This window comes from Pristiophorus japonicus, chromosome 4 (genome assembly GCF_044704955.1).
Source record: "Pristiophorus japonicus isolate sPriJap1 chromosome 4, sPriJap1.hap1, whole genome shotgun sequence".
NCBI classification, from domain to species: Eukaryota; Metazoa; Chordata; class Chondrichthyes; family Pristiophoridae; genus Pristiophorus; species Pristiophorus japonicus.
Genome location: NC_091980.1, coordinates 231048298 through 231074295, shown reverse-complemented (window position 1 = coordinate 231074295; position 25998 = coordinate 231048298). Strand labels below are relative to the sequence as shown.

At 46.2% G+C, this 25998-nt stretch overlaps 1 protein-coding gene across 4 annotated transcripts in view; it reads left to right on the top strand.

Moving 5' to 3' along the window:
- The window catches only part of kiaa0586 (KIAA0586 ortholog), an 800223-nt gene that overhangs the window by 667188 nt on the left and 107037 nt on the right, over positions 1–25998 (top strand). For 3 of the 4 annotated variants that reach the window (XM_070879138.1, XM_070879135.1, XM_070879137.1), the window contains 3 exons: positions 2144–2397; positions 6597–6673; positions 20262–20393. In XM_070879138.1, coding sequence (XP_070735239.1) covers positions 2144–2397; positions 6597–6673; positions 20262–20393 — 463 coding nt within the window. The remainder of the gene's footprint in view (positions 1–2143; positions 2398–6596; positions 6674–20261; positions 20394–25998) is intronic. The other variant, XM_070879139.1, reaches the window with a different exon arrangement.

Sequence of the window (25998 nt, the reverse complement as noted above, 5' to 3'; positions counted from 1 at the left end):
CATTCGCCGGAGAAGGTACGCAGAGGTCTTCCCAGGTCCATCGAATCTTCCCCATCCACCTCCTGCCAAGCAGCATTGGCCCATCGCCTGAAACAATCCACAGTGATAAATCATGCTCCCTCATGGAATACTCTGTCCGCACTACCAATAACTGATATCAGTTTCTTGGTGTAGGTGCGCAGCTTTGCCTGAATCGGGATCAGCTTGGGTCGCTGTGCTTCGTCGCTCCACAGCCTCTCGAAAGCCTTCTGGCTCATAACTGATTGACTCGTCCCCGTGTCTAGTTCCATGGAGACTGGAGTGCCGTTAAGTTCAACTTTCAACATTATCGGAGGGATTTTGGTGGTGAAGGTGTGTATCCCATATACTTCCTCTTCATCCTCAGATTCAGTTGCCTCTCATTGTGATCCTCGCTGGGTCGGTCGTCCTCTCCTGACTCTGTCATGTGGTAAGTCAGAGATCGTTTGCACATTTGCTGGAGGTGTCCCATTGTTCCACAGCCCTTGCACACATAGGGCTTGAATCGACATTGATGAGTCTATGGTTGCCCCCGCAGCGCCAACATGGTGCTAATGGATATGCATTTACGCCCCAGTCGGAATCTGAATCACTCTAGGCCTAGGTCTGGCCTCTGCAATCGGGTGGGCCCTGCCTGTATCATTCTGCGTGCTGCAAACATTATTTTGTGCATGGTGCTTGCCGGTGAGCTTCGATTCTGTGAAGATATCTGTTTCATGTTATCGCTCGTGGATATGAAGGCTTGGGCTATCGTGATGGCCTTGCTCAGATCTAGGGATTCGGCAGACAGCAGTTTGCGAAGGATGACCTCGTGGCCAATTCCCAGCCCGAAAAGGTCCTGCAACAATCCCCCCAGGATCCTGCAAAGTCGCACTGCCCCACAAGGCGTCTTAGGTCGGCGACAAAACTCGCCACGTTCTGGCCCTCGGAGCGACAGTGCGTGTAAAAGCGGTACCTGGCCATCAGGATGCTCTCCTTTGACTTGAGATGTTCCATAGCCAGCGTACACAGCTCTGCGTAAGATTTGTCCGTTATTTTGACTGGTGCCAGCAAATCTTTAAGGAGGTCATATATCGATGACCCACATACGGTGAGGAGAATCGCCCTGTGCTTGGTCGCCGTCTCAGCCTTGTCCAATTCGTTTGCCACGAAGTACTGGTTGAGGCGCTCAATGAAGGCTTCCTAATCATCACTCTCAACAAATCTCTCAAGAATACCAACGGCAGCCATTACCGCGTGAAAGTTCGTGATCCGCTACTCGTCGCCAATTTATGTTCAGAATAAATTCACAGGACTATATCGCAAGCTCAAACTGTTGTGACCTTGATCTCTTTATTCAGACTCTAGAATGAGGAAGCAGCATGGTGAATCACCTTTTATACCTGCTTGCCCCAGGATGCACACGTGACCCTTAGGTCTCCCACAGGTGTGCCCTCTAGTAGCAAGTCTTACATTTGGGTAAGGTCTACATATATACATAACATTTAGTATGCTACTGGGTGTCAGTTTTATCCTGAGTCTGATGTCTGTCTTGGTGGCTCAAGAAACCATTCTATTTATGCTAAACTTGATTTTAAATTAATGAGCTCGCAGCTGGGAAGAAAATGGCAGCTAATGTACCTGACCATTCCTGCTTGCCTGTTGCCAATAATTTTCCTGCACCATCTACCTTGGTAGGTGTACGAAGCACAGCAAATAAAAACTGCACCTGAAGAGAAGTTAAAAAAGAAAACATGTAATTCTTGTGTCTGGACACAATGTTTCTCTTTTTCTTAAAAAAACTTAATACTTAGTTGCAGTTTCTTCTTCTCTCTGCACACCAAATAAGCTGAGTAAGTGGAAACTGCTGCATGGGATGGTGAGCTGCATCTGTAGAGTAAGGCCCGTGAGGGTTCCACAGTTTTTTTTTAAGTGTTCCAGATCCAGCTTTTGAAATATGTACCTATTTCTCCTTTGGATTTAAAATTAATAACGGGCATTAGATTTATCAATTTTTTTCCTATGATTCCAAGTTTCTTTCTGAATGTTTTTAGATTTCTTGATCAGGCACAGTGCTTAGTGTAAACTAGTGCAACATATTTGACTATTTCACTTATTAATTTCTATCTATTATCTTATGTGTTAGTGTTATGTCAGTAGCCAAGGATGAGGAACCCGAGAGTTTGATTCTACCTCCATGTGCAGTGATACCTGCACTCTCAACTCCACTTCCGTGTCCTCCGCCACGTGTGCAAACACCCCCTGCTCAATCGGTGACTCCACCCACATCCACTGAGGAAAGTAGCTCAACAATCTCCATCACCGAAACTGAAACTGCTGACCGAAACATTTCTGAAGGAGAGATTCTAATAAGCTATGGGCAGGTGGCTGCAGCAAAAGGTACAGCTTCACGAGACTATTGACAGCGCTAAATCAATAAATGTACAACGAATAGATTGTTGCTCAGTACTGTAGATACAAAACATCGAAATATGTAGCAAGACTGAGAAATGCTAACCATAGTCACTGAAAACCAATGCATTAGAGAGCTGAATAGTGCAATGTACATATAACCCTTTCACCTTGTTGTATGTTTGAATCCAGACTAATGGGATAAATGTTTCTCTTCTCTCCTGGCTGTGAGGTCCTAGATGAAATTAGTTGGGTAATTTCATCCAGTTTTTAATGGAAGTGGGTAGGTACACAGCCTGATACTGCCCACAGTTAAGAATAAATCACACTAAATCAACACAGTCAATAAGAGAAGCCAAAACAGTGCCTGATATGAAGTGTACAAAAAGGCACATCATGTTCGGTTCACACCACAAACTCCGTTCCCTTTCTACTGATTCGTTCTCTCTCCCCAGGAACTGACTAAGGCTGACCCAGTTTGTTCGCAACCTTGGTGTCATATTTGATCACGAATTGAGCTTCCTATCTCATATCTACGCCATAAATAAGACCGCCCATTTCCACCTTTGTAATATCGCCCATTCTCTGCCCTTACCTCAACTTATCTGCTGCCAAAACCCTCATCCATGCCTCTATCAACTCTAGATCTGACTATTCCAAAGTACTCCTGGCCAGTTTCCCTAGTTCTACCTTCCATAAACTTGAGGTCATCCAAAGCTCTGTCACCCGTGTGCTAACTTGCACCAAGTCCCGCTCACAAATCTCCCTTGTGCTTGTTGACCTACATTAAGCAACACCTCGATTTTAAAATTCTCATTAATGGCCTCGCCCCTCCTTATCTCTGTAATCTTCTCCAGCTTAGGACCTCCGCTCTGCCTATTCTGGCCTTTTGAACAACTTCGATTTTAAATGCTCCACCATTTGGCGGTTGTGCCTTCTGCTGCCTAGGTCCTAAGCTCTGGAATTCCCTCCTTAAATTTCTCCACCTCTCCACTTCTCTTTCCTTCTTTAAGACACTCCTTAAAACCTATCTCTTCAACCAAGCTTTTGGTCATCTGCCTAACATCTCGTTATGTGGCTCGGTGTCAAATGTTGTGTTTTTTTTTGATAACTCCTGTGAAGCACCTTGGGATGCTTTACGTTAAAGGCGCTATATAAGTTGTTTTTGTTGAATTGCAATGTAAGTCATTATTTATGTCCATGTGAAGTTTAGATTTGCATATAACAATAATTAATCTACAATTCTGTGTTTTCCCTGTTCTGCTGTGTAATTGCTCATTGATTATGGGCTAGAACCTCCACTATTTTTGTCTGCTTAATGCCCACTTAATGGCCATTTTACCGCTGAAATTACGTATAACGCCCATATATCACCCATTTTGGCACAAAATGGAAACTGGCGGGCATTTTTCGGAAACTTATCGCCGAGCGTTACTTTCCCCATGTGCTTAACGCCAAGAAAAAATATTACCACCCGCCCACTTTCTTTGGGCGGAATCAGCAGGATGGACGAATTCAACGGCCATAATATCGCCCAGCGTTACTTTCTGCACAGATTTCTGCCGGGATTCAATATTAACGCCCGGCGACTGTTTTTTATCGTAAAGGGCATATTTATCCAAACTAGCGGCCATGGAGATCGCCCATCGTCAATTTCACAACCTCGCACACATTTCGCCCACAATATCGCTCGTTCAAAAAACCGCCCACAAAAAATGGAACTAACCGGAATGAATCACAACGTTATGGACGCCATGTTGTAGATCACATGTCGCTTCCTTTAAAAGGCTGCTGTGCTTCAACCTCGGTGGAGTTCGGATGTACTCTGCAGGTCGTTGGAGTTGATGTGAACATCTCTCAAAACATCTTGACCACACTGTGACCAATTGGGATTGAAGAGGTGTGTTCGTTGGGACATTCCTTGTTTGTGTGCAATCGGTGGAAAACAGAGAGCCACTGCAATGGGGCCTGTTCTTTCTCACCCTCTCTTGGTGACCAAATACATGCAGCAGACTCGACATCGCCGAAGGAACGCTCCACTGCATTATGTGCCCAATGTACGAAGTGACAAAGATGAGGAAGACCAGACGTTACACCACCCGCAAGTACAAGGAGAAGCATTCTTACCTCAACTTGCCCGACACCACTGCCTTCGGAGACTGCGCTTCCACAAGGAGGTTATCACTGAGGTATGCCAGCTGATAAGGGCAGACCTGCAGCCTGCCAGCACCATCAGAACTGCACTGTCCGTTGAGGTCAAAGTCACCGCGGCACTGTCGTTCTATGCCTCGGGTTCTTTTCAGGCCGCAGCTGGCGACATTTGCAGACTTTCTCAGCATGCCACACATTAGACAGGTCACTGAAGCCCTGTACGCACGCCGGAGGGACTTGATCAGCTTCCGTATGACCAGGGAGGCACAAAGTGAGAGGGCTCTAGGTTTTTCCAGAATTGCAAACTTCTCCAAGGTGCGGGGAGCAATAGACTGTAGGCACATCGCGATGCGGGCACCTTTTCAGGATGCTGAAGTTTTCAGGAACCGGAAGGGATTCCACTCCCTGAATGTCCAGCTGGTTGTTGACCACCAGGAAATTATACTGGCAGTGAATGCTCAATTTCCGTGCAGCATTCATGATGCGCACATCCTGAGTGAGAGCACTGTATCTGATTTGTTTAACAATCAGCCACAAGGTCAATGCTGGATGCTTGGGGACAAAGGATATGGCCTCGCCACCTGGCTCATGAACCCCCTGCATGACACCCACACCAAGGCAGAGAGGTGATACAACGAGAGCCACAGAGCTACTTGCAATATCGTGGAGAAAACCATTGGAGTGCTGAAGCAGCGCTTCAGATGCCTGGATCACTCGGGAAGCGAGCTCCAATACCACCCTGAGCAGGTAGCTCAATTCGTGGTGGTCTGCTCTGTGCTACACAATTTGGCTATCAGGAGAGACAAGAATTGCCTGATGAGTCTGACAGTCCACCTCACCAGAGAGAGGAAGAAGAGGACGAGGAGGCGGACGCTGACATCGGGCCAGACAATCAGGCTGATGCTGAAGCCATGCCCCTGCCCCCCTGTAGACCGCATGAAATGGCCCATAGTGGTATGATAGCTGCAAGAGCTTTAAGTCAGGAACTCATCAATGATCGCTTTGTCTGAAAGAACATTGGTGTTATTTACAAGGCTGACACACTGCTGGGTGTGCAGATCATACATCAATGGTGGGCATTACTTTGGTGACAGTTAAAGTTTACATTGATTATACCCTTTGATGTAAAGTGTGATTATACCCTTTGATGTAAAGGAATCACCAGCGTGTAATGGTGCAGCTATTTGAGCCAATTGAGCAAGGTTTGGTTAAATAAAAAACATTTAAACCGAACATTAGTCCGAAATCATCAGTATTTCTGTACAAACCAACCCTTTCCCCCCCCACCCCGCCCCCAGCTTCCCCTCCCCAACTCTACCCCTTCCCCTTACCCTCCTGACTCCAAGCTGCCTGGTTGAGGAGTTGCTCAGGCGATGCTTCATTGGGGGAGAGGGGGGGGTAATGGCCGAAGCACTGCTTGAACGGATACGGGAGAGGTTGATGGAGAGCAAGATGTTGCTCCTGGCTCTCGTGTGGTTGGCAATGGGGGTGCGTCACTTTGGGGTGTAGTGCGGTGCTCCGGGACCACTGGGAGCCCTCTGCCACCAGTGTTCCTGGCTACCAGCTCTAGGGCTTCCTCCATCCCTTCCATTTAATGTTATTTGTTGGACAAAAATTTGGTGCCAACTTTTTGCTGCTGGTGAATCTCCATCGTTCCTCCCACAACAACCAAACAAGCACACACCACAGTCACACACTCTTTCGTGCCTCTGAGCTCCCTCGCTCTATTTGTCTCCTCTTCTGCGCATGTCATGATGACCCTTGACCTCCTGAATCGCGGGAATCGAGCGTTACCATGCCGTTGCTAAGGACTGCCGCACTTTATGGCAGAAGGTCTGAAAAATTTAATGCTGCCGCCCATTTGATATCGTTTGCGGTAACGCCCACTTTCAAAAATGTAAACTAGGTGTTTTGAGAATGGGCGAGAAGCCGGCGATCTGAAAACCCTTTTTTAATGCCTACGCCGGAAATAACGCTCATGTTTGGGCGATAAGCTCAAAAATGGAGGTACTAGCCCTATGTCTTTTGTTTTTCAGCTTTAGTAGAAGGTGGTATATCCCTTCCAAACCTCAATGATAGTCTGTCCAGTACACTCCATGATGCTCAAGAAATGGTAAGTTTGTACAAGATGTGGCTTTGCAAATTCATCCAACAAACTCTTTGAATTCAAATTCACTGCTATCCCTGGTTTTACCTTTAATTAACTTTTGTTTCATTTGCGTTTTGCTGTCAAAAAGACAGTTTTGTAATTGCATGTGTTTTCTCTATGATTAATGACAATTGTGATATCTAAAAATAGTTAATAGACAAGCAACATTTCCTATAATGGACCAAGTATAGTATCTGCTTGCAGTAACTCTCCTATCTCTCCCGCAAACTATTCCTCCTCGTCCTTCTTGACTTGTCTGCAGCATTTGACATGGTTGACCATTCTATCCTTCTCCAACGCCTATCCACCGTCGTCCAGCTGGGTGGGACTGCACTTGCCTGATTCCATTCTTATCTATCTAATCGTAGCCCGAGAATCACCTGCGACGGCTTTTCCCGCCCCTGCATCGTTACCTCTGGTGTCCCCCAAGGATCTATCCTTGACCCCCTCCAATTTCTCATCTACATGTTGCCCCTTGGCGACATCATCCAAAAACACAGCATCAGTTTCCACATGTACGCTGATGACACCCAGCTCTACCTCACTACCACTTCTCTCGACCTCTCCACGGTCTTTAAATTGTCAGACTGCTTGTCCGACACCCAATTCATTATGAGCAGAAATTTTCTCCAATTGAATATTGGGAAGACCAAAACCATTGTTTTCGGTCCCCGCCACAAACTCCGTTCCCTAGCTATTGACTCCATCCCTCTCCCCAACTTCTTTATGAGGCGACCCATATGGTTCGCAACGTTGGTGTCATATTTGATCCTGAAATGAGCTTTCGACCACATATCCGCAGTATGACTAAGACCGCCTATTTCCACTTCCGTAACATCGCCTGTCTCTGCCATTGCCTCAGCTCAATTGCTGCTGAAGCCCTCATCCATGCCTTTGTTACCTCTAGACTTGGCTATTCCAACGCACTCCTGGCTGGTCTCCCACATTCTACCTGCCCGTATCCTAACTCGCATCAAGTCCCGCTCACCCATCACCCCGGTGCTCGCTGACCTACATTGGCGTCCGGTTAAGCAACGCCTTGGTTTCAAAATTCTCATCCTTATTTTCAAATCCCTCCATGGCCTCACCCCTCCCTATCTCTATAATCTCCTCCAGCCCCACAACCCCCTGAGATGTCTGCTCTCCTCTAATTCTGCCCCCTTGAGCATCCCTGATTATAATCGCCCAACCATTGGTAGGCCGTGCCTTCTGTTGCCTAGGCCCCAAGCTCTGGAATCCCGACACCTGCAGCCAGGCGAAGACAGCCTTGGGGAGCACTCCTTGTAGGCTGGGAGAAATAGGACTGCTTCCTTCTGGTCCCCCAAGCTCCCCTACCATAAAACTTTTCCTCCTATATTGGACCCCTTTTGGGATTGGACCCGCTCCCCCGGGGTCAGGGATCAGCCCCCTCTGTGGTCGAACTGCCACAGTGGGAATCGGACTTAGTTGGTCCAATGACCTCTTATCCAGCATTCGCCGCCCAGCTGGAAGCCATGCCTGTCAATCAGACTGACTTCTGGGCGGGGAACCTGTCAGTGACGTCAAACACATACTGTGGAATTAAAACCTATCGAGTAAATAGCTGTCCCAGGCTTGATTCCTGTTCTGCTTTGAATTAACTGACTTCAACTGGCAGCAGTATGAGCTCTGCAATTTGCCTCAATGACTTTGAGTTAGGGAAAAGAAAATCAGCCAATATTCCTGCTCCTGATTGCTACCCAATGATCCCTACTGGAAATGCTCGTGTGTCAATGTCAACCGAGGACAGAATCAGGCTCTACAGTGAATAGCCTGCCAACACTTGTTGTATAGACTGTAGTCCAATACTGGTATTAGAGGGCAAGCAGAGCCCATGGAATCATACCCAAGTTTGAAGTCAATGCATTCAGGAAAGGAGGGGGTCTGAAAATTAGCAAGAGAAAGAGAAAGGGGAAAAAAAAGACAACTGTTATCTGAAATCTTAACCCTAAGTATTTACACAAAAAGTACAAAAATGTAGTGCTAGACATTATTTTCTTTCTGTACTGGCTGAATAATGAAAAATATAATGCAGACAGTGTAATTTAGAAAGATAAACAATTGGAGATTTTTCTGCTGTAGACTAAACGCCAATGAGTGTTTCTGTTTTTGAAGTGTTAGGGCCGAAATTGCCCACCGCTGGAAACGGGGCATACCTCCCCTGTTTCTGGTGCTTTTACCGGCGCAGTTGCCTCTTGAGCAAAATTCCACTCTTTGGCTTTTTTTCCCCGGCGGAGCGGAAGTCAGTCATATGGGGGCAGTAAGCGGAAATTCGCAGTCTAGAGGGGCAGAAAGGTGGGGGCGGGTGTAGTGACCACTACTGTCAGTCATCAGTGTAGTACTAATGACATCATCACGGCACTGTGTCACCGCAGCTCTTCCCTTCAATTAATGGAGAGAGTCTGCACTATTTTTTAAGTTCGGTCCACTGGGCCACCGGGGAGGGATTTGGCCAGGCCAACAGCCTAGCACACAAGAGGGGGTGCCAGGCTGAACCCGGTGGCATAATTGTTAGCCCGACAGGGCAGTCGGACGACAAAAAAAACCAGCGGCAGTAGGTCCTCCCCTTTAATGGGAGCCGCATCACCATTTTACATATAACCTCACTGCACCGGCAAAAAAAAGCAACTTTTGGCACCGCACAGCGGGAGCAAGATTTTTTCGGTGGAATTTCACCATCGGGTGGCGGGGGGAAACATCGGCTGTGCGCGCTCTGAAGACGCACTTAGTACAGATCGGCGGCAATGGAGCGGTAGTGGGGGAGCGGGTCACCCCCGGGATACCGCAGGAGCGGAATTTTCAAAATGGCGGACATTGCACTCGGCAGCGTGGCTGCCGATTTTCAGCGGTAATAGGCCTTAAGGTAAGAGGCAATTTCGGCCCCTTAGTTTAACAGACAGTATGAGCCCTATTTTGGTCAGTATTTTAATGTCACCAGTAAATGAGGTGATAATCATTAAATAAAGTCAGTATAATTATCCTAATAATGTAAATTATCGGAGAGACCTGATTGTTATATTGCCCAAAAATATGATCATTCACGAGTGAAATTTAAAAAGGAAAATTCAAATATGTATTACTATCATTTAACAGTTTGTGATTGCATTCACATTCTTCAAATAAGATATGTTATGGATCTGCGAGAGAGTAAATGCGATGGGTGTAAAGGATTGCCCGGAGGCAGCATATGGAGGAAAATCAGGCGGGTAGGTTCACATGCATAATGGAGCTCACCTGATGTTCCATTCATTTAAATTAGTAGAATGAAAATCAGGTGGGCTTTGTTACTGGCTGCAATTCATCCCACCCAGTTTTCCTCTGTGTTGCCCCCTCGTGACCCATTTTACCCAAGCACAATAAGAAGAAAATCTGCCCCGATATGTCACTGATGTGGTGAGCTCGAAGCACACATCACATACTAATGATTGGGGCCCAGTGATCACCACAAATGTATTTGTAGACAGATACCTGTGGCACATTGACATGGTTTATACCACAATATCCTGTATACCATCTCAAAATTTGTTTTATGTTGAAAAATAATAAAATGATTAGATAATTTATAATAGCTGTACAAGAGATTGAAACATTACTAATCATTTAAAACTAATTAGATTATTCCTATAATTCCTTGTGTCTCAAATGCATCCAGAACTTTATAGCCTTTTGCGTTCACTTTCATTTCAGTTTATACCTCAAGCAATTTTACTTGCTGGAAGAAGTTTCTGTTTAAGTTTTAAATGTAATTCTCACTATATACAGCAGATGGAACCCGTGAGTTCTCTGAACAGGTTCTGATATTGCCAGGATAGTTCTTTGGTCATTTAACTTAGTGACTGGATAGTTAGAAGCCTAGAAATATTCATCTTGTGCAGTGAAAGCCCAAACAAATGCTTTTCGGCTGAATTAATTATTTTTGCCAATTTTGTGCTCCAATGAGTCATCACCTCCATCCCCCACTCCCTCAACACATTCGCCTAGGCTTTCTCTATGGCCCTGCCAATGTTTCGACTGATCAGGAGAGGAAAGGTGCTTGGGCATGCAATGGTGCATCTGTGTGCTTCCCTACCACCAATTTCCCAGGGACTGGTCCCATCGGCATTTATGTTAATTGTATGCCAGTGAGGGAAACAAACTCCGTGCTGTTTGAATGCTGGACACAATGGCTACCTATGTGGCCCAGACATCCAGCATTCTATGGTCAGTGGAAGGGGAACAATATCTTCCTGGCTGCCAAGGGCTCAGGGAATGCCACCCTGGGCAAGCCCCAAGAAAGGGGGAGGGCAGGGGAAATTTTTATTTTAATAAAAGAAAATGTTTTATAGGCAGCGTAGAGGCTAGAAAACAGGCTGAGGCCATGGGCCCATTTTTATTGCAGGTGTAAGTCTTCCCTGCCCCCTTCTCACTTGCTCGCTCTCTCTCTCTCTCTCACGCGATCGACCCAAACAATGGGTGGGCATTGACTCTTAGTTGGGGTACAGCTCCACAGATACATTGTTCATGCGAGCCATGATGGTGAGCCAGGCAATTCGACCACAGGAGCATTGCAGTCAGCCCCAAACCTGTCATTAACTAACTTAAGCGCACAGGCATAGGACAACAATTAGGAGTAGGAACCAAGAGAAATTTTCTTATACCTTATACAATAGTGCTGAGCACAATTGGCTGTACCGCAACCCTAGTAGAGATCAACTAACTACACACAGACTGGGAATTGAACCTGCAATATTCCCAGGCATGTATGGCTCAGACTATCGTTGGATAAACTCACTGATCATTGAAGAATCCTGACTACTTTAGGTACAGACCTGCATAATTCATAAGATGTCAATAAATTATGGAATGTGACACTGTGAAGAGGATTCAGCTGTACATTAGAGGTGGCCATCCTGTCATAAATGTTTGATGTTTAAATCCAGTAGTTATAGAGCCAGATGGATAAATTACAGTTCCTAAACACTGGGAATCAGGATATCAATGGCGGGAGATACACAGAAGGAAAGGAAATGCAAGAGACAGAAAGGAAGGAGATAAGGAAAGAGACAGAAGGAAAGTGAGCAAAATAAAAAAGGAGAGTGAGAGGCAGAGATGGAAGGAGAGAGTAAAAGACAGAAGGGAAGGAGGAGAAAGAGACAGAAGGGAAGGGAGAGAGCAAAAAGAGAACTTGCATTTATATAGTACCTTTCTCATCCTCCGCATCCTAAAGTGCTTCACAGCCATTGGATTACTTTTAAGTTGTTGCTATGTACCCAAACACAGCAGCCGATTTGCGCAGAGCAAGACCCTGTAAAAAGCAGTGAGGTAAATGGTCAATCTATTTTGGTGGTGCTTTAAGGGTGAGTGCTCACCAAGACACTGAGAGAACTCCCCTACTCTTTGAATTGTGCAATGGGATTTTTTATAACTTATACATAGGTATAAAGACTCACCTGAAAAATGACATTTCCAACAATGCAGCACTCCCTTGGTATTGCACTGAAGTATCATCTTAGATTGTATGCTCAAATCCTGAATTGGGGTTTGACCCCATGAGTGTCAGCTGTGGCTCAGTGGGTAGCATACTTGCCTCTGAGTCAGAAGGTTGTGGGTTCAAGTCCCACTCCAGGGACTTGAGCACATAAATCTAAGGAGGGAATGCTGCGCTGTCGGACACGCCGTATTTCAGTTAAACCAAGGCCCCATCTGCTTTCTCAGGTGGACGTAACAGATCCCATGGCATTATTTTGAAAAAGAGCAGCGGAGTTATCGCCGTTGTCCTGGGTCAATATTTATCCATCAATCAACATAACAAAAACAGATTATCTAGTCATTATCACATTGCAGTTTGTGGGAACTTCCTGTGCACAAATTGGCTGCTGCATTTCCCACATTATAACAGTGACTGCACTCCAAAGGTATTTCATTGGCTGGAAAGTGCTTTGATATGTCCGGTGGTCGTGAAAGGCGCTATATAAATGAAAGTCTTTCTTATCTTTCTATGAATTTCTGACTCAAGAGGCTCCAATTTTGCCTACCGAAGCGGGTTTGGTGCGGCCAGGGTCCGTAGCGGGATCCAAGCCTTCTGTAGAAATGATTTTACACTTGCCCAGCGCGTTTCCCGGCCAATTAAAAGGAAGCAAATCTGATGATGTCATTTGATCATGTCCATGTTGATTTTGGCAGTTGTGTTGCCAGTGTTCTACAGCATTGAGCTGCTGCAAACACTGACAAGCTCTCCCATGACTCCCTCCATTTGCTTATGGAATGAATCAAGCATACAGGGAGGTTTTCTTCCCTTCCAATGGGTGGAAGAGACCTCCCCAGGGACCAGCGCAGCCTGGAGGGCACAAGCAGGAATGGCGTCAGGAGGATCTGGCTGCAGTGGCACAAACCTTTCAATGATCTCAGAGGATCACAAAGCATTACTGCAAAGCCACACTCAACCTCATCCTGCTGTGCCACTCATCACATCCCCATCACTCTGCCTTCCTGACCCTACTCCCACACATCCTTACACCAACTTACCTTGCACCTCCACCCATCCCTCTCACTCTATCTACAATATCACTTCCCCCATTTCACTAGCCACCCCTCACAATCGCCCTCATCCCAGTCCAATCATACCAACTAACAACACAAAAGGGTAGCACTTCTGTGCTTTCATAGAATCATCGAAGTTTACAGCACGGAAAGAGGCCATTTCGGCCCATCGTGTCCATGCCGGCCAACAAGAGGCTATCTAGCCTAATCCCACTTTCCAGCTCTAGGTCCGTAACCGTGCAGATTACGGCACTTCACATGCACATCCAAGTACTTTTTAAATGTGGTGAGGGTTTCTGCCTCTACCACCCTTTCAGGCAGTGAATTCCAAACCACCACAACCCTCTACGTGAAGAAATTTCTCCTCAATTCCCCTCTAAACCTCATACCAATTACTTTAAATTTATGCCGCTGGTTGTTGATCCCTCTGCTAAGGGAAATAGGCCCTTTCTATCCACTATATCTAGGCCCTTCATAATTTTATACACCTCAATGAGACCTCCCCTCACCCTCCTCTGTTGCAAGAAAAACAACCTCAGCCTATCCAATCTGTCCTCATAGCTAAGATTCTCTACTCCTGGCAACATCCTCGTAAATTTCCTCCTTTCCAGTGCAATCACGTCCTTCCTGCAATGCGGTGACCAGAATTGCACACAGTACTCCAGCTGTGGCCAAACCAGTGTTTTATATCGTTCAGGCATAACCCACCCTGCTCTTAAATTCTATGCCTTGGCTAATAAAGGCAAGCATTCCGTATGCCTTCTTAACCACCTTATCTACCTGGCCTGCTACTTTCAAGGATCTGTGGACATGCACTCCAAGGTCCCTTTGTTCCTCTACACTTCTCAGTGTCCTACCAATTAATGTGTATTCCCTTTCCTTGTTAGCCTTCCCCAAATGCATTACCTCACACTTCTCTGGATTAAATTCCATTTGCCACTGTTCTGTCCACACGACCAGTTGATTGATATCTTCCTGCAGTCCGTAGCTTTCTTCTTCATTATCAAAAACACAGCCAATTTTAGTATCGTCTGCAAACTCCTTAATCATACCCTCTATATTCAAGTCTAGATCATTGATGTATATTACAAAAAGCAAGGGACCTAGTACTGAGCCCTGCAGAACCCCACTGGAAGCATCCTTCCAGTCACAAAAACACCCATCAACAATTACCCTTGCTTCCTGCCTCTGAGCCAATTTTGGATCCAACTTGCCACTTTGCCCTGGATCCCATGGGCTTTTACTTTCGTGACCAGTCTACCATGTGGGACCTTATCAAAAGCTTTGCTAAAATCCATATACATTACATCGTACACTTTACCCTCATCGACCCTCCTGGTTACCTCCTCGAAAAATCAATCAAGTTAGTCAGACATGACCTTCCCTTAACAAATCCGTGCTGACTGTCCTTGATTAATCTGTGTCTTTCTAACTGAAGATTTACCCTGTCCTTCAGGACTTTTTCCAATCATTTTCCAACCACCAAGGTTAGGCTGACTGGCATGTAATTACTTGGTCTATCCTCTTCTTCCTTCTTAAACAAAGGTACCATGTTAGCAGTCCTCCAGTCCTCTGGCACCACACCTGAAGCCAGAGAGGATTGGAAAATGATGGTCAAAGCCTCTGCTATTTCCTCTTTTGCTTCGCTTAACAGCCTGGGATACATTTCATCCGGGCCTGGGGACGTAACCACTTTCAAAGCAGCTATACCTCTTAATACCCCTTCTCTCACTATGTTTATTTAATCTAATATTTCACACTCCTCCTTCTCAACAGCAGTATCTGCAGCGCCCCTCTCTTTTGTGAAAACAGACGCAAAGTATTCATTGAGACCCATACCCACATCTTCCGCTCCACACACAGATTACCCTCATGGGGCTCAAGTTTCGGCTTGAGTTGCTCCTATTTTTTTTGAGCGACTAGTTTAGAATGGAGTATCTTAGAAATTGCAATTCTTGGCATTTAATTTGCTCCAATTCTAGTGTGTTAGAATAGTTTCATTTTAGAAGTTTTTTTTTCAAAAGGGGGTGTAACCAGCCACTGACGCCTGTTTTGCAAGTTTAGGCAGCGAAAACTTACTCAAAACTAACATAGAATGGAGTAAGTGTAGATTTTTGTACACTCAGAAAAACCTTGCCTGCACTTTATAAATTAGGCGTGGAGAACGAGAGATGCGGGGGGTGGGGGCGGGGAGTTTACAAGCATTAAACACTTCATTTTTACAAATAAAGAGCCATCATCAATAATAAATGATAAATAAATCAATCAATAAATCAATCCAAAAAAAAATTTAAAAATTACAAATAAAAAAAATAATAAAAAATCAATCAAAAAAAGTTTAAAAATAACAAATACAAAAAATAATTTAAAAAATCAATCAATAAAAAAAAATTATGTTTCTACCCACCTACTGCAGCACCGGGAGCCCTCCAACAGCGTGCTGGGATGGGGCCCCCCCAGGAGATGCCGGTCGGGTGGGCCCCGCCGCCGACCATGATTTTGGGCGGGGCCTGCCACCGATCACAACTTCGGGTGGGGCCCGCCCCCAGCAAACGACGGACCGCCGTCCAGGACTTCGGGCGGGCCCCGCCGACGACGAGCAGTTCGGGCGGGGCCTGCCCCCAAAAGATGCCGGGCGGGCCGCTGCGGAGGAGGTAAGTACTGTCAGGCCACTCGGCCCAGGATAGGGGCGACGCCCCTTCGGCCAGGGATAGGGTCATCGCCCGGAGACAGGACGCGCTGGGAGGGCCAGGAGCTACTGCACACGCGCGCCGCCTCCACTGCGCATGTGTGCAGCTGCCGGCACTGTTTTTGGCGCAGGGCTGTAGCTCTGCCCCCAGCAGCTCTTGCTGCGCCGAGCTGGAAACGGCCCTACAGATACTGGAGAATCGCGAGGTAAGTATTTGGCGCTTTTTCAGTTCTACAAATTAGGCGGGCCTCTCCGATGTGCGCCGTTCTAGCGGTGGTCTGAAATTTGAACCCATGGTCTCTAATAGGCCCTATCCTTTCTTAAATTATCCTCTTGCTCTTAATATATTTATAAAACATCTTTGGGTTTTCCTTGATTTTACTTGCCAAGAATTTTTCATGCACTTTGCTTTTCTAATATCCTTTTTAATTTCACCCCGGACTTTCTATACTCCTCTCGAGATTCTGCAGTATTTAGCCCTCGGTATCTGTCATAAGCCTCCCTTTTTTTCTTTATCCTACCCTGTATGTCCCTCTATATCCAGGGGGCTCTAGATTTGTTAGTCCCACCCTTTTTCTTTAAGGGCACATATTTGGCCTGAACCCTCCGGAACTCCTCCTTGAATGCCTCCCATACTGCTCTGACACTGATTTACCTTCAAGTAGCTGTTTCCAGTCCACTATGGCCAAATCATCTCTCAGCTTAGCAAAGTTGGCTTTTCCCCAATTTAGAACTTTTATTCCTGGTCTATCCTTGTCCGTTTCCATAACTACCTTAAATCTAACTGAACTATGGTCACTAGCACCTAAATGATCTCCCTTCCAGCTGCCCAGCTTTATTTTCTAAACCTAAATCAAGAACCACCCCTTCCCGTACCAGCTAAAAAAAGTTATTTTGAGTGCATTTTAGGAATTCTGCACCCTCTATACCTTTCACAATAATTTTGTCCCAGTTAATATTAGGGTAGTTGAAATCCCCTACTATTACTGCCCTATAGTTTTTGCTCTGCTCAGAAATTTGCCTTCGTATTTGCTCTTCTATCTCCCTCTCACTGTTTGGTGGTCTATAGTACACTCCCAGCAATGTGATTACCCCTTTTTTGTTGTTCAGTTCGACTCATATGGCCTCGTTTGTTGATCCCTCTAACATATCATCCCTCCTCACAGCTGTAATAGTTTATTTAATCAATACCACAACCACCCCTCCCTTTTTACCCCCCTTCTCTATCCCGTCTGAAAATCCTGTAACCAGGAATGTTGAGCTTCCATACCTGTCCCTCTTTTAGCCATGTCTCTGTAATAGCTATAATATCATACTCCCAAGTATCTACTTGTGCTCTCAGCTCATTTGCCTTATTCGCTATACTCCCTGCATTGAAGTATATACCATTTAGTACAGCCAGACCTCCTTGTTAATTACTTTCTAGCCCTTGTTTCCTGTCCTTCAAATTCACTTTCTACATTTTTGTTTTCCAATTCCAGCTTTACTCCCCTCCATACTGAATCTATTCTCAGGTTCCCATCCCCCTGCCAAACTAGTTTAAACCCTCCCCAACATCACTAGCAACCCTCCCCCCCCCACCCCCCGCGAGGATATTGGTCCCAGCTCTGTTGAGTGCAACCCGCCCAGTTTGTACAGGTCCCACCTTTCCCAGAATCGGTCCCACTGCCTCAGGAATCAAAAGCCCTCTCTCCTGCACCATCTCTGCAGCCACGCATTAATCTGCTCTATCCTCCTATTTCTGTACTCATTAGCTCGTGGCACCAGGAGTAATCCGGAGATTATTATCTTTGAGGTCCTGCTTTTTAATCTCTCTCCTAGCTCCCTAAACTCTGTCTGCAGCACCTCATCCCTCTTCCTACCTATATCATTGGTACCGATATGGTCCACGACCTCTGGCTGTTCACCCTCTCCCCCCAGAATGCCCTGTAGTCACTCGGTGACATCCTTAACCCTGGCACCAACGAGGCAACATACCATCCTGGAGTCACGTCCGCGGCAAGAGAAACGTCTATCTACTCCCCTGACTATTGAATCCCCTACCACTATAGCTCTTCCATTCTTCTTCCCCCCCCCCCCCCCCCACCACCGTGCAGCTGAGCCACCCGTGGTGCCGTGGACTTGGCTCTGGCTACACTCCCCAGAGGTATCAACGACTCCACCGGTATTCAGAAGAGAATACCGATTGGAGAACGAGATGGATGCAGGGGACTCCTGCACTACCTGCCTAGTCCTCATCTTCTGTCTGCTGGTCACCCACTCCCTCTCTGCCTGCACAAGCTGCGGAGTGACCACCTCTAGAAACATGCTATCCACGTAGCTCTCAGTCTCACGGATGTACCGCAGTGACTCCAGCCGCCGCTCAAGTTCCGAAATGCGGAGTTCAAGTTGGTGCAGCTGGAGACACCTCCTGCACACATGGTCTCCCAGGCTGCCCAAAGCATCCAGGACTTCCCACATGCCACAAGATGTGCAGTCCACAGGAATGAGCTGCCCTGCCATCCCTCTAGTTAGACTCAGAACTATCAAGCAAAAATAAACTCTAAACCTTAGCAAAACACACCCAGCAGCTACTCAGTAATCAGCTGATTTAATTCATTCGGTTTTTTAGATTAGAAACAACACTTATCAATTTAATTGCGGCTCCTTTATTTAAAAGACTAAGAAACCTTTATTTAAAAGATTAAGAACTAACCTTTATTTAAAGGACTAAAAACTAATCTTTAAAGACTAAGTACTAACTTAACAGGAAAAAAAACACTCACCCACTACTCACCAATCAGCTACTTCCCTTGTGCCAACATCACTTTTAAACTCTGACATCCCTTTCGAATGTTTTAGCTGATGTTCATGTGAAATTTCTGTTAATGTGCTGTCAAACATTGAAATCTTTATTTTCAACACTTTGCATTCTTGGATAGATTGGTGTGCATCTTTGGAATTGGCTTAGTGAATTGCAGTGCATGCTGAGACATAAGGGTACACCCCCCGCAATGGTGATGAGTGTGAAAGGAATGGCTTGGGCTTTATGGTATTGGTGTGGGGTGGTGCCAACCTGGCGCATCATGTCACAGCCAGGGTGTACAGCATCAAGTGAAGTAAATCTGGCCATGGTGAACCCATCCCTGGCGTCCTGGGCAGCAATGTGGTCGGGTGCTGATGACCTCTATCCTATGCACACTCAGTTGATACACGGAGGAGGTTGGTGCTGTTGTTGTTGGTGGTGCTGGTGTTGGGGCTGATTGTGATGAGATTTTGAGGTTTTTTCAAAGGCACTGATGCTGATGGAATAGATGGCAGGTGAGGTTGAGATGACAGAAGCGATCTGAGGTGAGAGAGGTTGTTCCAATGAGGTGACACTGGATAGAGAATTTGCTCCAAACACTTGCAAGCTGCATAAAGCTCAATCTGTCTTCTAAATGCAGTAAGCAACAGCTTCTAATCTTAGAAAGTGAACACCTATGAAATGGGAGCTTATACAGACCATTTGCAGCTGTCAAGTTAAGAAATCATCCCTGCTGACACAACACCCTTACCTGACGTGATCCCAGAGAAGCAGGGAAGCGTTGGCAAACTCTTAAAATCTAAAGATGAGCTTAAAATAGTTCTTAGGTGCCTGTTAACAAGCTCCTAATAATCTAAATTGCCTCCCCTGCCGTTTGGTTTTGAGTATGTTCAGCACTGACAGACCCGACGCCTTAGAGGCGAGCATGGTGGCGGGTTGACAGCGGTGTCCCGACCCGCTGTCAATCATTTCACATTGCACAGCTGACCTGCCTCCGATCGCATACTCTCAGCACCGGTAAAATTCCGGCCAGAGTGAGAGTGTCAATACTGAGCCAAACTGACATTAAAGGAGAGACAGACAGAAGGGAGACTGACAGACAGAAGGAAGCAAGATAGACATGTAGAAGGAAAGGAAGAAGAGAGATAGAGACAAAAGAGAAGGAATAGGCTTCCCAGCATCAGCATTCTGAGTTAGAGAGCATTAGATTTTTTTTCTTTGCATGGATCCAGTTGTTAAAAATAGTAAAGCTTTTGGGAATCATTGAATCAGATGTTTTAGATTTATTTTCAAAGTTAACATTGTGTGAGCGAGCTCTCAGTAACCATGGTTAAAAATATTCAAGTAATATATCATTTTGAGGGTGCCAACCTCTGAACTTTGTATAGTAATCCAGGAATTACAACTTAGTAGATAGAAATTATCCTGAAATTATAGTCTAAACATAAAACAATATGTTATTAAAGATAAAAAAGGATTATAAAACTGTTCAATTTATTTACTCATTTCTCTTTTACATTTAAACTTTTTTATTTATTTAGGATGAAGATCCTCCCAGTGAGGGTCAAGTAATCACAAAGCCACGCAAAGGATTGCAAAAATACTCACTTGGCACAATGTTAGCCAAAGTCAATGAAGGTCCATTTGCTCCACAAGAAATACATCATCCTGAGGTAAAAAAAAGTAGTGTACTTTGTAATAGGCTTTATTGCTTTTGGCAAATTATCTATAAACTGCAATTCTGCAACAAAATAAAGCCAGGGAACTACAGGCCCATCAGCCTGACATCCATCATTGGGAAGATGCTTGATGGAATCCGAAGAGCTGCCTTTCATGATCACTGGGAAAGAGAAAGGGCCATTAGAAATACATAGCATGGCTTCTGAAAAAGTAGGTCATGTCCTACAAACTTCATTGAGTTTTTTGAGGCAGTCACTAGGGTCGCAGATGAGGGAATTCCAGTAGACATTATCTACCTGGACTTTCAGAAAGCCTTTGATAATATACCTCACGCTAGGTTACTTCACAAGGTAGAATCTGTAGTATCAGTAGGAATTTGATCGGCTGGATTAGGAATTGGCTGCATTCCTGCAGCCAAAAAGTTGTAGTTAACAGATGTGGTTCACCTTGGAGGCACATTACAAGTGATATCCCACAGGGATCGGTCCTGAGCCCACTGCTGTTCTCTTGTTTTTATTAATGATCGGTACAGTGGTGTTGGGAGTATGGTCAATAAGTTTGTAGATTACATCAAATTCTGTGCAAGGGTTAAGATAGTAGAGGAGTGCACTCTAATGCAAAGAGAATTAGATGCGCTAAGGTAATGAGCCACACAATGGCAAATGGCTTTTAACTTCGATAAATGTGGTGTCATGCATGTAAGTACGACCAACACAGAAGATACTTATCATTTACAGCAGAAAAAGAGCGCTATGATCTGTCATACAGATGTCAGGTCACGAATACATCTGAGAATCAGGCTAAACATAGAGGGGCTGAAATTGCCATCTGCCCCCTTTGGGATGGATAATTCGAATTAAGTGGCGAATTACCGCTGGTACAGATGGGGTGGGGAATATAGGGAAATGGGGCACTTTGGTTTACCAAAATGAACTGGCAGGGGGATGTTGGGGGCAGAAGAGAGTCAGAAGCGGAGTGGAAGGTGGGTGGTGTCATCAGCGCCGCGCTGAGCTTACCAGCACGACGCCGCTGCGAGGCCTACGTCAAGCCCACTGGGCCACCAGGAGGGTTGCAGCCGGGCCAGCAGCCCGGTACCCAAGAGGGGGTGCCAGGCTGCCTGTTGGCAGCCCAGCTGAACCAGCAGCTGTGGAAGTGAGCCCTCCCCTTTAAGGGTGGCTGCACCAGCCAGTGGCAGCTTCCCACTGCACAAAGCTGTCATTGGCACCGACTGGTGGCAGCTGCGCTCCCGCAGGACAGTTTCTCTCGCGGGGCAGAAAAGGGTCGCTGCCGGGCGGTAAGGGGTCAGCATGTGGCCAACAAGGTGTCAGAGTGCTGGCGGGGCGGAAAGACGGGTCGAAGTGGAAACTCGTTTCCGCGTCCCCGGCCCGGGAGCAATTCCGCACGGGTCGCGCCATCCATCTGCCCCCAGTCGGAAAGGCCTTCCCACCCTTAGAGACGATAACGGGCCTTCAAAAAAAGGGCAATTTCGGTCCCAGAAAGTTCAGAGGAGAAGTGAAAAAGAAAATAAGAGGGGAAAAGAGAGGGTATGAGAATAGAATGGCAGCTAACATAAAAGGTAATCCAAAAATCTTCTATAGGCATATAAATAGTAAACGGGTAGCAAGAGGAGGGGTGGGGCTGATTAGCGACAAATAAAGACCTACACGTGAAGGCAGAGGGTATGGCTGAGGTACTAAATGAGTACTTTGCATTTGTCTTCACCAAGGAAGAAGATGCTGTCATTGACATAGTGAAGGAGGAGGTAGAGGAGATATTGGATGGAATAAAAATTGATGAAGATGAGGTATTAGAAAGGCTGGCTGTACTTAAAGTAGATATGTCACCAGGACCAGATGGGATGCATCCTAGGACGCTGAGGAAAGTGAAGGAAGTGATCGCAGAGGTATTGGCCATAATATTCCAATCCTCCTTAGAAATGGGAGTGGTGCCAAAGGACTGGGGAATTGCAAATGTTACACTCGTGTTCAAAAAAAAGTGTAAAGATAAACCCAGCAACTATACAGAGTACAAAAGCGTTGAAATTATGATGAACCTGCATAAAATACTGGTTCAACTTCAATTGGAGTATTGTGTTCAAATCTGGGCACCGCACTTTAGGAAGGATCTGAAGGCCTTAGCGAGGGCGCAGAAAAGATTTACGAGAATGATTCCAGGGATGAGGGACTTCAGTTACGCGAATAGACTGGATAAGCTGGAGTTGTTCTCCTCAGAGCAGAAAAGAGTGAGAGGAGATTTGATAGAGATGCTCAGAATCATGAGGGGTCTGGACAAAGTAGATCGAGAGAATCTGTTCCCATTGGAAAAAGGGTCGAGAACCAGAGGACACAGATTTAAGGTGATTGACAAAAGAACCAAAGGCGACATGAGGAAAAACTTTTTTATGCAACGAGTGATTAGGATCTGGAATGCACAGCCTGTAAGGGTGGTGGAGGCAGATTCAATATTGGCTTTCAAAAGGGAGTTGGATAAGTACCTGAAGGAAACAAATTTGCAGGGCTACGGGGAAAGGATGGGGGAGTGGGACTAGCTGAAGTGCTCTTTTAGAGATCTGGCTCAGGCTCGACAGGCCGAATGACCTCCTTCCTTGATTCTACAGGGAACAGTAAGGAAAAAGATTCAGGGAGAAAAGGATCGAGGTGTTATTGTGCACAGATCACTGAAGGTTCATGACTAGAGAAGCTGTAACTAAAACTAACAGTGTATGGGTTGTATTAATAGAACCATTCAGTACAAATCGAAGGACGCCATTCTGTCATTATATAGGTCGCTGTTAAGATCACATCTGCAGTAATGCATCTAGTTTTGGTCTCCTCAAAGTGCCACGCCACCACAGAACGTCTCCAAACCTGGCTCGAGGGGTGGAGCGTCGGCCGGCAGAATCGGTTCCTCGCCCGGACACGGGCTCGGGGCTCGGCTTCGAAAGAAGCCCGGGGTGGGCAGGGGGTGGGCTGGTGGGGGGTGGGGGGGGGGAGACGGGGGGAGGTGGAAGCCGAGCTGAAGGGATGAGAACCCTTACACCATGCAGCAGCATCAAAAGTATCCCAGGCGGTGGAGGGGGTGGGGATGTTTGCCGAGCCTCTGTGTCGGTGTGAGGGAGCGATTCTGCCGGCCAACCCGCGAGCCCGGTGAGGAGACGTTCAGTCGGTAGTGGGCTGGTACTTTGAAAAAAATCTAAAATTAAATAATTGAGGATGTAACTATTAGAGTGGACAAGGGAGAACCAGTGGATGTGGTGTATTTGGACTTTCGAAAGGCTTTTGACAAGGTCCCGCACAAGAGATTGGTGTGCAAAATCAAAGCACATGGTATTGGGGGTAATATACTGACGTGGATAGAGAACTGGTTGGCAGACAGGAAGCAGAGAGTCGGGATAAACGAGTCCTTTTCAGAATGGCAGGCAGTGACTAGTGGAGTGCCGCAGGGCTCAGTGCTGGGACCTCAGCCCTTTACAATATACATCAATGATTTGGATGAAGGAATTGAGTGTAATATCTCCAAGTTTGCAGATGACACTAAACTGGGTGGTGGTGTGAGCTGTGAGGGGCCGCTAAGAGGCTGCAGGGTGATTTGGACAGGTTAGGTGAGTGGGCAAATGCATGGCAGATGCAGTATAATGTGGATAAATGTGAGGTTATCCATTTTGGGGGCAAAAACGTGAAGACAGAATATTATCTGAATGGTGGCAGATTAGGAAAAGGGGAGGTGCAACGAGACCTGGGTGTCATGGTTCATCAGTCATTGAAAGTCAGCATGCAGGTACAGCAGGCGGTGAAGAAGGCAAATGGTATGTTGGCCTTCATAGCTAGGGGATTTGAGTATAGGAGCAGGGAGGTCTTACTGCAGTTGTACAGGGCCTTGATGAGGCCTCACCTGGAATATTGTGTTCAGTTTTGGTCTCCTAATCTGAGGAAGGATATTCTTGCTATTGAGGGAGTGCAGCAAAGGTTCGCTAGACTGATTCCAGCGATGGCTGGACTGACATATGAGGAGAGACTGGATTAACTGGGCCTTTATACATTGGAGTTTAGAAGGATGAGAGGGGATCTCATAGAAACATACAATATTCTGACGGGACGGGACAGGTTAGATGCGGGAAGAATGTTCCCGATGTTGGGGAAGTCCAGAACCAGAGGACACAGTCTTAGGATAAGGGGTAGGGCATTTAGGACTGAGATGAGGAGAAACTTATTCATTCAGACAGTTGTTAACCTGTGGAATTCATTGCCGCAGAGAGTTGTTGTTGCCAGTTCATTGGATATATTCAAGAGGCAGTTAGATATTGCCCTTACGGCTAAGGGGATCAAGGGGTATGGAGAGAAAGCAGGAAAGGGGTACTGAGGGAATGATCAGCCATGATCTTATTGAAGGTGGTGCAGGCTCGAAGGGCCGAATGGCCTACTCCTGCACCTATTTTCTATGTTTCTATGTAATTGCATTAGACTTCATTTCCCCAAATGTCCTCATTTGAAAGCCTAGCTCCCATTCTAAGCAAGCCTATTGCGCATGCGCAGACCTGGGTGTGGTCCATACTAGGGCGTCAACCTTGGGGAGAGAGAGAACAAAGAAGCTTGTCCTGCCGTTTTGAGCTTCTTGTGCCATGTCTCAACATGCAACACATATCTGCATTCGGTAGGTGACTGCTGCACTATATGCCTGGAGGAATGACGACATAAAGTTCCCCATGTCCGCCCAGGCAATGCGTGAAAGGGCTGTGGGCTTCTCCAGGATTGCTGGCTTCCCAAAGGTACAGGGCTGCATTGATTGTACCCACATTGTCTTGTGAGCACCTTTTGGAGGATTCCAAGATGTACAGGAACAGAAAAGGCTTCCACTCTGTGAATGTGCAGCTTGTGTGTGACGCCTTGCATCGCATCAAATCAGTTGATGCGAGATACCCTGGGAGCACCCATGATGCATTCATCCTACGCGAGAGCGCTATATCTGCCATGTTTCAGCAGCAGCCAGAAGGGCAGAGCTGGGAGACAAAGGGTACGGCCTTGCCACCTGGCTCATGACGCCTCTACGCGTAATCCGGACGGAAGCTGACTGGGAATACAACATGTCGCACATTGTGACGCGCAACATAATAAAGAGGACCATTGGCATCTTGAAACAGCATTTCTGATGCCTGGCCCATTCCGGAGGCTACTTGCAATACCCCCCTGAGATTGTCAGTCAGTTCACTGTTGTATGCTGCATGCTGCATAACTTAGCCTGAGGTGAGAGTGGCTGATGATGAGTAGGAAGATGCAGATAACGAGGAGGAGGTCGAGGAAGCCATGCAATTACCTGAACCCGGAGCACAACGGCGGAGGAGGGCGCACCGTTGTGCCCCTTTAACTATTGCTCGAGCCATGCGCCAGCAACTCATCCGTGAACGCTTTGCTGCCTGAAGGCTCAGCGGCAACTATTCCAAATGGACCATGTTTACTGTTTGGACCATAATGTTGTGTTGTGTTAATGGAATAAATAATGGAAATTCTTCTTTACTCCAAAAAGTTGTGTTACTAATGGAACAAATAATGGAAATGATTCAGTTATAATTTAAAATATATTTTATTCAAAATTTTAACAAAC